Here is a 14585-nt window from a genome sequence, read left to right on the forward strand (position 1 = left end):
GTAAACAGCAGTTTGGAGGGCCAGCTGTCACCAGCTGTGAGCACTGTCCTCTCTATCCTCAGCCTCAGAACTACAATCTGCTTTCTTCAGTCCTAGGCTCTTCGCAGCAAACAACTCTTCTAGTGGAGGAATAAAAATTCAACTGCCACAGCTTAGGGTGGGCAGAAAAGTTGATGTTTCTGGCACAGTAATATCACCATGAGTTTTTTTCTTTTTTTGGACTGACAATTCTGGAGAAGCAAGAATGTTTCGTACATTAAAATTATCATAAAATAGCTCAGCCCTGATATATCTGCATTGAATGTAATTATACTTGTATAGAATAAACAACACCAACAACACTGCTGCGCCTCAGTGAGACAGGCAGGTCTGGTGATTCAGAGTTTGGGAGGATGTGGTTAGAAGTGTATTTTTCATGTTTCTGTTCCATGCATTCCAAATGTAGCTGCAGAGCTGCCTCACTCCCCATTCATCCTCCCCAGCATCCGGGGTGTTTGCATCACAGTTTTGGCTTGACCTCATTCTAGACATGTGGACAGATCACAACATCCTGGTCTAAACAAGGAAATTTCCTTCTGGGGAGTTTTACTGGGGGTGAGAGCAACATTACATTTTCCTTATCCTAAGGAAGCTAATGAAGCAACAAATGATCTTCACTATTCTGTTTACCCAGGCTCATCACCACAATATCTTCAAAAATATTGTATGTGTATCTCACCTTTCCCAAAACTAAAGCTAAATTACCTCCTTGCCTTCATAGAGCTACTGGATAAATTGAGACAAATTTGCTCTGGACAATTCCAGCCCTTTCCGAGGGTCATTTTTTGAAGTGACCCAGAAGGCAGGGAGGTTGTAGCTCTATGGTAGCCCTCATTTACAGACAGCACACCCACTTACACAACCACCATGGGGCTGGCAGTGGAAGGACTCCAACTGAGCTAGGTCTCTCCTCTGCAGCAGATTTCATCATGGCCCTGCTCTTGGCACTTGACAACCCCAAGGTTTTCTTAAGTAGTAACTGTGCATTACATTTCTCTAAATCCAGAAGCAACTTTATTTCTGAAATAATACTTTCTGTCTGGGCAAGATTTATTGTGTTTTAGTGTTTGTCTTTTTTTTTTTTTTTCTAATATCCAGTTCATTTTCACTGGTTTGATAAGTGATCCCTTCTATTTGCCCATTTATTTCTGCTGTAACTTGAAACAGCCATGCTAACTTCCTCATAGCGATGGTTAATGAGATTTTTCCTCCCACCTCTCTGTATAACAAAAGCCTGCTTAGTTATCCAGTTTGGAACACAGTTTAAACATGTTTCCAGGGCCTTTCTCAATCATTTATTTTCGCCTCCCTCATAAATCTACAGGGTCCTGAAGGAAGACCGGGAAACCCAGGTCAGAGGGGCCGTCTGGGAAAGAAGGTACTATTTTTCATCTTCCCAAATTCCATTCCCTTTGTCTGAAACTTGAATTTATATTACAAAATAATTCCACTTAGTTCTTTGACACAGATGAATGCCAGTCAGCACCCTGAAAGACATCAGTAGGTTTTATATGTTGATTTCTTACTGCAGCCTAATGGTAAGATATTCAACCTAAGTCCAGGCCTGTTCTCTTTCACTTCCCAAGCAATTTTTTAAAATTGTTAGACATAGCAACTGTAATCATTATTTTGTGGTTGGTAGCATTTGGGACCCTAGGAATATTAAATTTGAATCAGGATGTGCAACTCAGAACAGCTTCTGATGCTATAAAAAAAAAAGTTCAGCTCTGGATGAACAAAAAAGAAAGACAGGTTTTAGTAGATTTTTTTTCCTACAGAGTTCTGGATTTAGACTTCCTAAGAACTACAGTAAACAACATGCAAATGTAATATTCCTTTTAAATAATGCTGTTATGCACTTTGATTAGGCATAAACTGCATTTGAAATGTAGTATCAATCTCTATTTTTAATAAAATAACACCAACAGGGGGAAAAAGGGCAGCTTGGCCCTCCTGGAGAAATTGGTCCTGCTGGTGATTCTGGTCAACCTGGAAAAACTGGTCCCAAAGGTGCAAGAGGAACTCGAGGCCCCTTGGTATGTACACAATATGCTTATTTAAGAGCTCGTGCATTTGTGGTTTAGCTAGCAGTGTCCTGTCTCTCCACCAAAGAACAAAAGACACAGATGTACCATGTATAAATAGCAAAATCTGCAGCTAAAGATGTAGATAGTGTGTATGCTAGACTTTCCCAACCCCTGGCTGCCAGTGTGTGCCCTGGCCTTCTGGTGTTAGAATGAGACCTATGCACCTGTCCAGACAGAAACTCATGGACCAGCAGGAAGTCATCTCCTGCTCTCATTGGGTTTTTGATCTGGCAATCAGAGAGCAGGATGGCAAGGCGTGCCACACAGAGTACACATACTCCGCAGTCAAGATGGAACTTCATTTATGTTACTGTTTCTTAAACCTTTCTGACACCAAGAACAGAAATCATGGGCTTTGCCATTACATAAATAAAGCCTTAGTTACGGCCAAAACACAGCATTTTGGGTGAAGACTGCTATAGCCCTATTGAATGGGTGTCTAATCTGCAGTTAACTGATTTAAGGGTATTTCCACTAACATTATGAACTCATCACAAGCTCTCCATGCATGCTTCACACTGTGTGATGGCAAATGCAAAACCCAGTGCATCCAATATGTGTCTAAATTGCAACTCTAGGGTCCAGTCCTGTGGCCATGGAGTGCAGCACTGTGTCTCTTGAACACATGAAGTTCTTCCACAGTCCTGAAAGCCTCAGATCCTTTTGATCTTTATTATGAACAAATGAAGTTAAAAGTAACAAGGAAGTAATCCATGGTTCTCAAATATCAGTGTCTGAAGATGAATTTGTAAAGTTTATATTGCTGCAATATTCTAAAAGGAAGCTCATTTTGCTATCACTGATTATTGGGTTTATCAGGGACATCCCGGAGGAATGGGACCTGGAGGAGAGCTAGGAATTCCAGGTTATGGGGTGAGTTTTTGACTGAATTCATGTGTACTCAAATCTCTGTGCAATTCTAGTGCTCTGAATGGTTTCAAATATCACGTGGAGTCTATCTGTAAAATACGCAAATGTTTTCTGTGTCAGATGCATATATTTATACACACCTGATTTCCTAATCAGAAGTGTAAGCATTAAGCTTTGTTGGGTGTTTTTTGCAAGTTCACTAGCAGTCATTTTTTGTATCAGATTTGAAACCTACCTTTGTTTTTCCAGTGCTTCCCAGTCTATTTGTTAATAATGTTCTGTAAAATTACTACAGCTATTCATTATGAAGAGAATTAAGCAAGCCACTACCTCTGTTTACCATCTGATCAGGCAGTTTCCCTTTCACTGACAGAACCAGAGATTGAATGAGGTTAGCTGAAGGACATAAAGATGTTGTGGCATTCACTGAATAAAAACTGCTGTTCTCTGATGATCTTCATATATGGATTGCATCTTCCTCTTACAGACCAGACTGCTGTGTCTACTCCAAACAGAAAGTTCCATCTTTGGCCCTAGCCCTGAAGATGAAGCCCAGCTCCCTTGACATGCATCAAGCCCTTGTTAGACAACAGTCCTTGGCTTCCCACTGTGTGCACAGATTTTCCTGCACACAATAAATTTTCTGCCAGTGCCCATTAATTTTGTCCCACATCACTATGTAGCATTATTAGCAAGCAGCCAAAAATAATGGCAACAAGTAGCTAAACAAAAGTTCAGAATTAATTATTTCTTTAATTATTTGCATTGGAACTAATTTTTGTTTTCTTTCATTCTTTAGGGTCACCAAGGTCCTGCAGGGCCTTCAGGGCCCCCAGGACCCAAAGGAGAAAAGGTATGAAGATGGATTATTCTTTCTTATGGTTTAGATAACCACAAAAGAGGAAATATTACTGCATACTCGCTGCTTTCCACAGCATGCAGCAAAAGCCACCATTTATTCAGTATTGTGAGAGAATATGCAAAGAATTACAGAGTGGAGAAACAGATCATTCGGAGGCAGAGCTCTGCTTTGTTGTTGAAATGTTTCAAGTTTCAATAAACAATATATCCATTGTTTAAAAAAACACATTCTGTGGTATCAGATAGCACCGCTGCTCTCAGTAAGTACTGCTGATAGGAATAATCAGTGTGGGAACTGAGAAGCATTCACTTAACCTTAAGCCTTTGAGTACTCCCATGGATTTTGCTGAAGGTCCAATTATGGTGCTTAATATAGGATGTTAGGGGCAGGAAATTGCCCCAGTTTGGTTTTTTAGTGTTAAATTCACTGTTCTTTTAAGCCCCAAACCCTGAAAATAAGTTTGCATGCCAAGTGAAGCCCCTGTGGCCTCAGGGAGGTACAGGGATTACTTTCATAAAGATTAGTTTACAGTTGCACCAGGCAGAGAAATGTGTCCTTATGTTTTGCAATGAATACTGCTAACAGACAGTTACTGAGGATTTTATAATTGGCTTCTGAGAAGATTTTCAGAAATAGTATCCAAAAACAAAATTGTTGAGAGCTAGTTTAGCTTGCTTTGATGCTTTTGATGCTTCTGAAAATCCAGTTCAGTGCATTTTCTGACACCTGTAATAATATTGAAAACATGTGTCTCTTTGTATTAAATATGTTGGAATATAGAACTGGTTTGCCTATTGCTTTAGATGATGATCACTTCGTATTTAAAATAAAAAATAATATGAGCCTGTTCAGGCTGATTGTTGGAGTTTTCTGGGCACTTATTTGTCATTTGTACATTTTTTAAGACAGTAGAAGAAATTTTCTTTTTTTTTTACTCTTGTTCAAATTTTCTGCTCCTCCATTCCTAAGAACATGGACAATGTTCAAATACTCCTTTAACAGATGCTTTTAAGAACAGAGCAAATATTTACATTTTTAGTCCTATATTTGCTTCTTAAAAAGATGATGCATATTGTAATACTTATCACTTCTACTGTTTAAAACCAAAAGCATCATACTCACTAGTAGCATCTATACAGTATGCATTCTGATGTATTACTACATTTGAACATGTATGGATTACAGAAAATGTTGAATTTACAAGTACATGTATTTAATGTTTACCTTTATTTCAGGGTTACCCAGGAGAAGACAGTACAGTACTTGGACCACCTGGGCCCATAGGTGAACCAGTAGGTCTTTGTTTCTCAGAAAAAATTATATTAGTATCTCAAAACAAGAGACAGTGAGAGCTTTCTGAAACTTCTTATCACTATCTAAGGATCAGTACCCTCCTTGTGCAAAATTGTAGAGTGATGGGTTTTCCATTGATAAACTCACTCTGAAAAATGCCGCCATGTGCTCCTTCCTGCTTGAGATTGTGCCCTGTGTTTAATTATGCAAGTGCTTTCAGTCTGCGTTTAGATCAGTGCATTTTGAATCATTATTTTTATCCCCTGTATTTATACTGAATTATACCTAATTGCTTTAATAGCCAGAATGTTTTGACTTACTTCATTATTGCTACAAAGCTGTTTTAACAGACTCAGAGAAATAGCTGCATTTTGCAACCTTACGTTTACTAAGTTTGTACGTGAGGTGTCTCTTTGCAGTAACTAGGAGCATGTCCAAAAATTAAATGCAATCTCAAAGTCTTATTAAGGCAAGGTGCCAGAAGCAACACTTACAGCCTGCATCTTTTCAGATTAACCTTTATATTTGTACCTCACTTCCCAAAAAGCAGGGACTATAGAACCCAGGTGTGATTGAAGACAGCCTGGGCCAAGTTTTCGTTTTAATTTTGGAAATGCATAAGAGGAGACTTCAGTTGATTCTCTTGACTGCTCAAACATTGCAAGCAAGGTCTTTTCACTTTGCAGATTCCCCTGAGGAAATATGAACATACCGAAACCTTGGAGAGTATAGAAGCAGTTGCATTACAGTATATATTGATGGACCTGGCTAATTTATTCATTTCCGATTCATACACTTCAGTTATCTATGCCTCACCAAGTTTTTTTTAAGTGCTTTTGCTTCAGACACGAAAAAGGCTGACCTCATTTCATCCGAAGAGTGCTAGTTGTCAAAGTCTTGGCTAGTCTTACTTTCTGCGGGCATGACTCCTTATTCCATTATTTTTCCCTCTGAATGAAATTTGGTAAATCTGTTGCAATGAGAGTTAAATTTGGGGGGGGAATCCTACTTCTTTTGTGGGGTTAGAGCAAGGTGCTTTCCCTAAAGCAGGGATACTAAGGTGTCAGAATGCAGCAGTAAGAACTGTCAGTCAAGAAATAATGCTATTAATAATGCCAATAATAGTCCTGCTCAGTTATCATTTCTGAGAAGTGGCCTGAGGGATTGAGAATGCCTCCTTATTAGGATGAACTTCAGAACTGAAGCAAATTCTGAGTGTAGCAAGCCATTGTGAAAGACAACTTCATTTACCCTGTGCTGTCTTATGGAAATCACACAAGAGTTTTCCTTGCATTCCCTGAAAACAAAGTGTGGTCATTCATGAGATTCATAATTCTGATACCATGGAATATACACATGTATCAGAATTTCTGATGAGCTCAATGTTCCTGTTTTGTTTTTGCCCATATGAGAGCTTCTTTAACTTCTTCAGTTAGAAAATATTTTAGATAATGCTTCCTGTCTGACTGCAGTGAATTTTTTTAGGAAAAAATGTTTGTTCCTTTAGACAAGCTAAATGTAATATTTTGAATCTTCCATTCAGTCTGGCTGGTCAGATTCTTCTTCACTTTGCTGCAGCAATTTTTCAGTTTAGCTGCTGCATTTTGCTCTTTTTTATTTTTTACAGGGGCCCACTGGGGAACGTGGAGAGAGAGGAGAACCTGGTGATGAAGGCTACAAGGTAATACCTCTTGCTTTTTAGTACTTTCCATTTGAACATGGCTGGCGTGCATACATGCAGACTCATGCAGCAAAAGTATCATCTCCTCTCACACATGCACAAAGATGCATGTGCTGATGCCTCACTGCAGTGATGTATTCTCAGTACAGACTGGAGCATCTTTCCTATGAGGAGAAGCTGGCAGAGCAAGGACACTTCCACCTGGAGAAAAGAAAACTTGGGCAGGGAATCTTAGTGTGTATAAATACCTAATGGGAGGGAATGAGGATGAAGATGATAAACTTGTCTCAGTAGTGTGCAGCAACAGGCAATGGACACAAACTGAGACACGTGAAATGTTCCATCTGAACACAAGAAAACATTTTTTAAAAAAATGCCTCCTTGGAGGTGTTTGAAACCCAACTAGGTAATGGTCCTAGACAGCCTGATGGTCTTCCTTAAACTTAGTTGCTCTGGATAAGATCCTTTCCAACCGAAATTATTCTCTAATTCTAACAATTATTCATTAATTGTATGCAGTCTTTCAACAAACAGAAATGGATAGTAACTCTTTCTGCTTGTCTGGTGAAATACAAAACAGTTCTTGACATGGAATATCCTGTTTAAGTTGCACAGACAGTGAAGTTAGGCATCGTAATAAATCAAAGAACCAAATATAGACTATGCTCATGAAAGTGCAGAAATGTTTAAAATACAGATATATATATTCCTCTTGAGTGAGTTTGAAATAGAGAGTTTAAAGAAGAAAAGCTCCCTACGGTCTCATCTCAGGAGAGATAAGCATACTTCCTACAAGTGAAATCAGTCAAGCTGGGGCCACTCAACACCTCCCAGGATGGACTTTAGAAGCAGATCTGTAGCTTATTGAGTGTGTTACTCTGATTTATGTATATTACAATATATTGTATTTTCTGCTTCCCAGGGTCCCATAGGTCTTCCAGGGCTTAGAGGACCAATTGGACAACAGGGGCCTCCAGTAAGTGTTTCAAAAAGTGAGGTTTCTTTATTGGTTGTTGGAATTACACTTTCATTTGTGTTCAAATGATGTTATCTGCTTACTTAATGTATTCTTTCCAAAGGGAGAGCCAGGGGAACTGGGAGAGCAAGGACTGAAAGGAGAAAGAGGTTCAGAAGTAAGTAGAAAAACAGTAAATAAATAAATAAGTGCATTTAAATGGAATTTGCTTTTCTTGTTTATTCTCTGTCACTGAGGGGTAAAAAAAAAGTGTAGGTGTTTGATACATAAAAGAACTTTTGAGAGTAAAACATGATTTCTGATGGATATTCTTAAAGATTACATAATATTTGCCTTTATATTCTAGAGTCATGAGAAGGCTAGGGCTCTCCATCACCTGTTCTCTGTTGCACGTCCTATTAGGTCTTCAGCAGCTTTAACTAGCACTCTGAAGTTGAACCCCACTTAATTTTGCATCATCTACCACTATGGTTTGATTGATGCCCTAAACAGATTTGTTGCACTCTGTTGTTAGAATTTGTATGCAAGCTGTTCTGTAGATTTGGGCCAACTTGTTGCTAAATGTTAACTTAACTAAATGTTCTTTTCACAGTGATCCAAGTCCATAAGAGTCTGTTCATCAGGGTCTCAGCAGTATGTGTGAGGCACACTGTCTGAAATGGTGGCAGTGGTGTGCCTGGTGCTCACTGAAGCTCCAGCAGGTCTTGTGGCTGCATCTACATCTGGCAGTAGCCACCTGCACAGCGATCACACTATGTTCTCTCTCTTGTAGGCACATTTTGATTCTTTTAAGATGCTTATGTCATGTCTTGGCATTGATATGACAGCATCCATTAGTGGCATCTCACTTTTCCCTGAAAAGAATCCATTTTTATTTTTGCATTCTCTTTTGAAACTACTGGGCTACTTTTTTTCCAAATAGTAAGCTTCTAAGAAACTTTTGTAAATGACTGACAGCAGCATGGAAACTGTTCATATTTTTTCTTGTTATGTAAGGCTGAAATTCGGTATTTGGCTTGCCTTTTCATATCTGCAGGGGCAATAAAAATATATAATGGAAAACTGTATAATGATCTTATTCAATATGTTTTATTTGATAAGTAAGTAGTTTTGCTTTGGGGTAGTGTAAAGGATTTGAGAGGCTCTTTTGGAAATATCTCGGTGATATTCAATTATACCCTTAAGTGGAGTTTCTTGTGACAAGGCTTGGAAAACAACCAGGATTTTGCTGGTCTGATTTATAAATGAAGCCTCTTGGTACTGCACTGCACTGAGTTGTCACTCAGAAATAAGGAATTTGCTTAAGACTAGCAGAGGCAGAGCAAGTCCAGATAAAGATAAAACAAAAAGTCTTTTTCCTTTAGAAATAATAGTTCACTATAGTGGTTCATTAAAAGTTGACAAAAGTATTTTATATACAATACAATACAATTATAATACAAATTCATTTTGGAAATTAAATAAGATGTTTTGTATGAAAAGTTTCATAGACAGTTGTTATTGTTTCAAAAAGTTCTAGGTGAATACAAGAATCTATACTAGGTGGGGAATGGGGAGCAACAAAAAGGAAGTGTGATGTAAAAGCACTATCAGCATGTGCCCTAACCGTGTACCAGGATATATTGCCTTTAAGAAACTACACACAGCACAGGATAAAATTGGTCATTCCTCTGCCTTTCCCTTAGGGAATATATTCTTTGTGTTGCAAATACCTTTCAGATTAAAACTGCTGTTTATAAGTAGGCAACCTGGAGCAATCCAAAAAAGTCCAAAAAAAGACAATCCCATACAATGCAATGCTGAATCATCTGGATTTACTTTATATGCATTCCACTATTTTAAAACAATATAAAATTATTTGAATATGAGTTCCTACTCTGATTGGCGCATGTTATGTATGCCTTCATTAATTAAAAGTTGCTAAGGAATAGAACATAATTTTGCTGACTAAATCATATTTATATTAATTATTTTAAAAATATATAATTAGAGGGTTTTTTTCACTTTACTGATGTTATGTAATATTGCAGCATAGTAAGTTAATATAGCTTTTGCTTTAAGAGCACTGTTAAAAATAATATCAGAAGAATCTTGCGAGCTCTTTTCTACTCAATTGACGTATTCTTGTTTGTGTTGTCTGAGTGGCTGTATCTTTGAGAGTTAGGATAAAATTCATGCATACGTTGTAATTAATGACTACTTTCTAAATTTTGTGACAAGTTTTAGATATTTACATTCAATGAAGAATGTGCTATAAACAGAATTCTCAGATTCTTTTGACCCAATCTGAGAATTTCTGTGTTAGTACTTGGCTGCTGGATCTCCTATCAGTATCACTCAGTTGTCTCAAACTAAAGATTACTAGATCAAGCCAAAAAAGAGTGATTTTATGTAGTTTTTGTCTTCTGTCTACATTTTAGATAAAAATAATGTTCCTATTTGTGATGCTACTCCTTTCCAGTACTCTTTTTCATACTCAGTGCATCAACATTGCCAGTTTTTAATGATTTCCATTTTTGAAAGGTACTGAAAGTACTGCAAGAGCATACTTCTCTGTGCTAGTGTGGTTTTCTGGTGTCAAGTTATTGAAAAACTTTCTGCTACCTCCACTTCAAAGTGAGGCAATGTGGACATTTGTACCAGCGAGGAAAATCAATTTTCAGATCTTCTTGGAGGACTGTGTTTGTAACCCAAATATCTGTAACTTTTAGGGGCCCACAGGGAAGAAAGGAGCAATGGGTCAGGCGGGCAAACCTGGAATTCTGGTGAGTAACAGCTCTGGCCTTCTGATCTTCTGGTTAGAAATGAAGGACAGCAAAATTGACTCATGGCAGTCGTACTAGAAAGCCTTCTGTTTCTCATTTTCCAGGAAATGTAAAAGAGCCCCTGTGAAAGTAAGAATAATTTTTGAGGCTGTATTAAATCATACTAATTTACACTCAGTTACTCAGCACGTGGGAGAGAAGTGCAACTATTATAGCAACAAGGTGCATCCCACTCGAACAGTTACTTAATTAGATGATTTGTTCACGTGGCCCACAGCCCATGTGCAAGTTATCACATTACATTGCGCAGAGCTGTACTACTGTGCACTCCTGGCTTCCATCAGCTCCTTCAACAGCTGTGGCCTACTGAAGGCTGTATCCATATGTCCATGATTGATCTCTGGAGGTTTTATTCTTTCACTTGCCCTGAGCTGAAATTTTTAATTCTCTTTCTTGAGTAACTGTAACTAACTCACATCCCTTTCTCCCCAAGAGAAAAGAAAGCAGGAAGCAGTAGGTGTTCTGTAAACATAACTGAGAACAAAATGCATCAAGACTATTTTGGTCCCCTAATAAATAATACCACACAAGACCATTCTGTAAATATATTTTACTACCTCACATCAAAACATTGCTGGTAACCAGAGAAATGCAGCTGCTTCACAGAACTTCTACCTTCTGGGGAGAGTGGAAGAATAGCCTTTTGAAGGCAGGCAGACTGTGTGTCCTTTGTAAATACTTGGCTTTTCCCTCTGGAGCACTGCAGAGAGCATCACTGCAGATGTAGGAGAAATGGGAAATGCAAGAAAAATGTAGATGCAAAGAGAAGACAGTAAAGCAGAAGTCTTGCAGCACATTCCAGGTGTGAGGTTCCTCATCAGTTAGAAATGAGATTAAGATGGAACACTTACATTCTTTAAGACAGCTGTTAAATATACTTTTCATAATGAGCCATGGCCTAGTTAGCATACTTTACGTTTCTGAGAAATACACTCGTAGAGAGATTATTGCAGAACTCCAAGCTCCGTATGATCGTATGTGTCAGTCGAAAAAGAAATGACTGTAAAGAGAAATTTTTTTTTCTTCTGGTGAATTTAACATGAGGTTTTTCAGTGCAAGTATAGTAAGTTAGCACAAACTTGCGCAATTAGAATTTTTTGTGTTTTTTTTAAGGTGTGCAGATTTGAACAGCATAAATTTGCAAACACATGATATTAATTTTCTAGTAAAATAAAGAGGTGTGGTTAGTTTTGTTTACAGAGATACCTAGGTGACTTTACCAGGTTTCCTTGCTTCAGCTTAAGAATCAACACCCTCAGCCATCTTCCAGGCTTAGCATGCAGAAGGGTCAACCTCATGGTTTTGTCTGAATGTCCTCAGATCCCACAGCCTAGCAAGTGTAAGGTTAAGCCAACAGCATTTTAAACCATACATGAAAACTCTCCATGTTTGTGAATATTCACATGTGTCATGGTAGGATTTAGAAAATACCGTGACTGAAATCTAGCTCTGTTAAGGTGAGGAGTGCCAACAGTGTTTTATTTGGTTTGAATTTCTTTCAAGGGAAAACCGGGACCAGCAGGGCAGAAAGGAGCAGTGGGCTACTCTGGACCAGAGGGCATTCCTGGGAACCCTGGCAAGCCTGGGCTGTCAGGAAAACCTGGCCCTAAAGTAAGTTGTTTTCCACATTGTCCCTCTTTTTGTCATTCTGCATTAAAGATTTTCTGAGGTTACGGTGTTTAAACAGAAGGAGTCAGTCTCAGTTCTGTTGACATTTTGGAAATCAGACCAATTGTTTTTTTCTTTTTTTTTTTTTAAGCTTTTATTTTCTCTCAGAAGCAGACTGAGAGACAGATGTTGGTCTCCCAGCCCCTGAGCTGTGTTTTGCCTGGCGGTGGGTTTTGACGGCCTAGCAGCACTGCCGTGACCAAGTCCTGTGGGGTGGGGGTGAGTTCAGGGGGCTGTTGTGGGCCTTCCTCTTCAGGGGGTGCTGGAACCCCCCCAGGTGAGCAGTTTCTGTCCTGGGTGAAGGGTCCTGCTGCCTCTGCCTGCTCAGGCTCCTCCTCTGAGGGCACAGTGGCAGTGGTGGGGTACCTGGGACCCCCATGAAGATCACCAGGGAGCTCATCAGCACTGGGGCCTGCAATGCTGAAAGAGTGGCCTGGGCTAGAGGCAGGAGGATTCTGACGGCAGGCAATGGGGCTGAGGATGGCGGTGGGGCTGCCCTATTGCTCCGCTGCAGCACAGGCATCCTGGCTTGTCCTGCTGCCAGCGGAGCTCTGGGCCATACATGGTAGCAACAGTGGTGATGAACCTCCTCACAGAGGGCACCACAGCCTCTGTAATAAGGTACCTGGTTGAGTCCATGCATACAAAGGAAGCCTATGACAGTGCACTGTCCTTCAAACACTTCCCACCACCCATTGCCACAGATCCTCTCGATCTCTTCTTGGAAGCACTGGAGCAGGGGTTTGAGGTCTTCTAGATGTTCTTCAAAACAGGCAGCCCAGCCCTCGGGTGAGAAGATGTGCTCGGGATGCAGGAGCACAGGCTCTGCAGACTCCTGCTCACCCTGCAGGCCTGAGCAGGAGTGAGCAAGCTGTGAACTGCAGGATGGAACGCTAGAAGTAATCATCATCTGACTGCACTGAATATCAGATGGTCCTGATCTTGTGTCTGCATACAGCACATCTCAGCGGCTTCTTGGCCCATGAGAACACACAGCTGTAGCAAAGTTGGTGGAGACAGGGAGTCACGTAGGTGACATCATCCCAATTTTGCCAGCAGACAGGGCAGGTCTATTCTGATGGCACCTCCATGGTCCCACAGTGGGTGCAGCAGAGCGAGATGGGGAAGCTACTCTCCTTGCTGGCGCTGCAGTGGATAGAAGGTATCATAAACTGCAAAAGAAAGAGAAAAAGAGGCTGCAGCACTTTCTTTCCCCAGGACAGGCAGCAGCAATGCTCTAGTCTCTCAGCAGCAAGATCTTGCTCCACACTGGCTGCCCCAAAGCTCTGTTCCTGCACCACTCACCTCTTCTGCTGCTAGTGCACTCTGTGGGGCCTCAGCTGCCTGAGTCAGGCAGGGCAGGGTAAACACTGATGGTGTTTTGGGATAGGCACCAAGAATTGCCGGCAGCCCCACTGCACAACCCAAGGAAGTCTTTGTTCAGTGCTCCAAGTCTTGCAGCTGTGCTCAACTAGAATCCAAGCACAAGTCCACACTGGCCTCTGCCAGCACCCGGATTCATACATGAGGGTCAGCAAGGTCACAGTCATCTCTCACTGATATCACAGCCCTTTGGTTGATGACATCACAGCCCATGACTGCATGTATTTGGGCACCAGCCTGAGCTTCCATCATTCAGTGATTTTCCTTTGTAATGGTGATATATTTGGGAAAATAAAAATTGCCCATTTACTATCTCCACAATAATCCACCTTCTATGAACTGCTTGCACTTTCTGAAACTTGGACAAATTTGCCTGTTCTGGTTAGGATGCAATACAAATTGGTGGCAAGCTCAGGGTCGCTTTTCATACCACATGCTCGTACTACAGCAGGCTGTTTGCTCATGCTTTCCTGTGCAACCTACTCTACAAGACCTGCTTTAGCAGTGGGCTGGACAAGGTGATCATCAGAGGTCCCTTCCAATCCCTGTGATTCTGTGATATTCTGACTAGAAAGCAAAGTTAGCAATTGGCTAAGAAGTGCTTGACATTTGTTTTGCTTAACAGTCAGTGACTTATGTTGCAATTATTTGACTTCTCAGAATCTTTAGTCTATACCACAGTGAAAGTACATGAAGCTATGTTGCTAAGTATGACAGGTTTTGGGGTTTTTTTGGAAGAATTAACTGAAATCCAGATGATACTGCTGATCATTCTTTCTGTATGTTTTGGAGTACCATCAGTGTACCTATGTATACAGAAAGCATTAAGTAGCTTTAGCTGATTGTATGTTCCATGCCTGTTTTAGCATATAGTGAAAACATATGTTTGACTTTTCTGCTA

General features: G+C 40.2%; 1 protein-coding gene across 1 annotated transcript in view; it reads left to right on the forward strand.

Moving 5' to 3' along the window:
- The window catches only part of COL24A1 (collagen type XXIV alpha 1 chain), a 119067-nt gene that overhangs the window by 87516 nt on the left and 16966 nt on the right, over window positions 1-14585 (forward strand). Inside the window, exons 38-47 of the mRNA XM_090146412.1 lie at window positions 1364-1417; window positions 1968-2075; window positions 2946-2999; window positions 3796-3849; window positions 5094-5150; window positions 6779-6832; window positions 7755-7808; window positions 7912-7965; window positions 10520-10573; window positions 12137-12244. Of these exons, the coding sequence (XP_090002538.1) occupies window positions 1364-1417; window positions 1968-2075; window positions 2946-2999; window positions 3796-3849; window positions 5094-5150; window positions 6779-6832; window positions 7755-7808; window positions 7912-7965; window positions 10520-10573; window positions 12137-12244 (651 nt within the window). The remainder of the gene's footprint in view (window positions 1-1363; window positions 1418-1967; window positions 2076-2945; window positions 3000-3795; window positions 3850-5093; window positions 5151-6778; window positions 6833-7754; window positions 7809-7911; window positions 7966-10519; window positions 10574-12136; window positions 12245-14585) is intronic.

The sequence above is a fragment of the Phasianus colchicus genome, chromosome 9 (assembly GCF_987193195.1).
Source record: "Phasianus colchicus chromosome 9, bPhaCol1.hap1.1, whole genome shotgun sequence".
Taxonomy (NCBI): Eukaryota; Metazoa; Chordata; class Aves; order Galliformes; family Phasianidae; genus Phasianus; species Phasianus colchicus.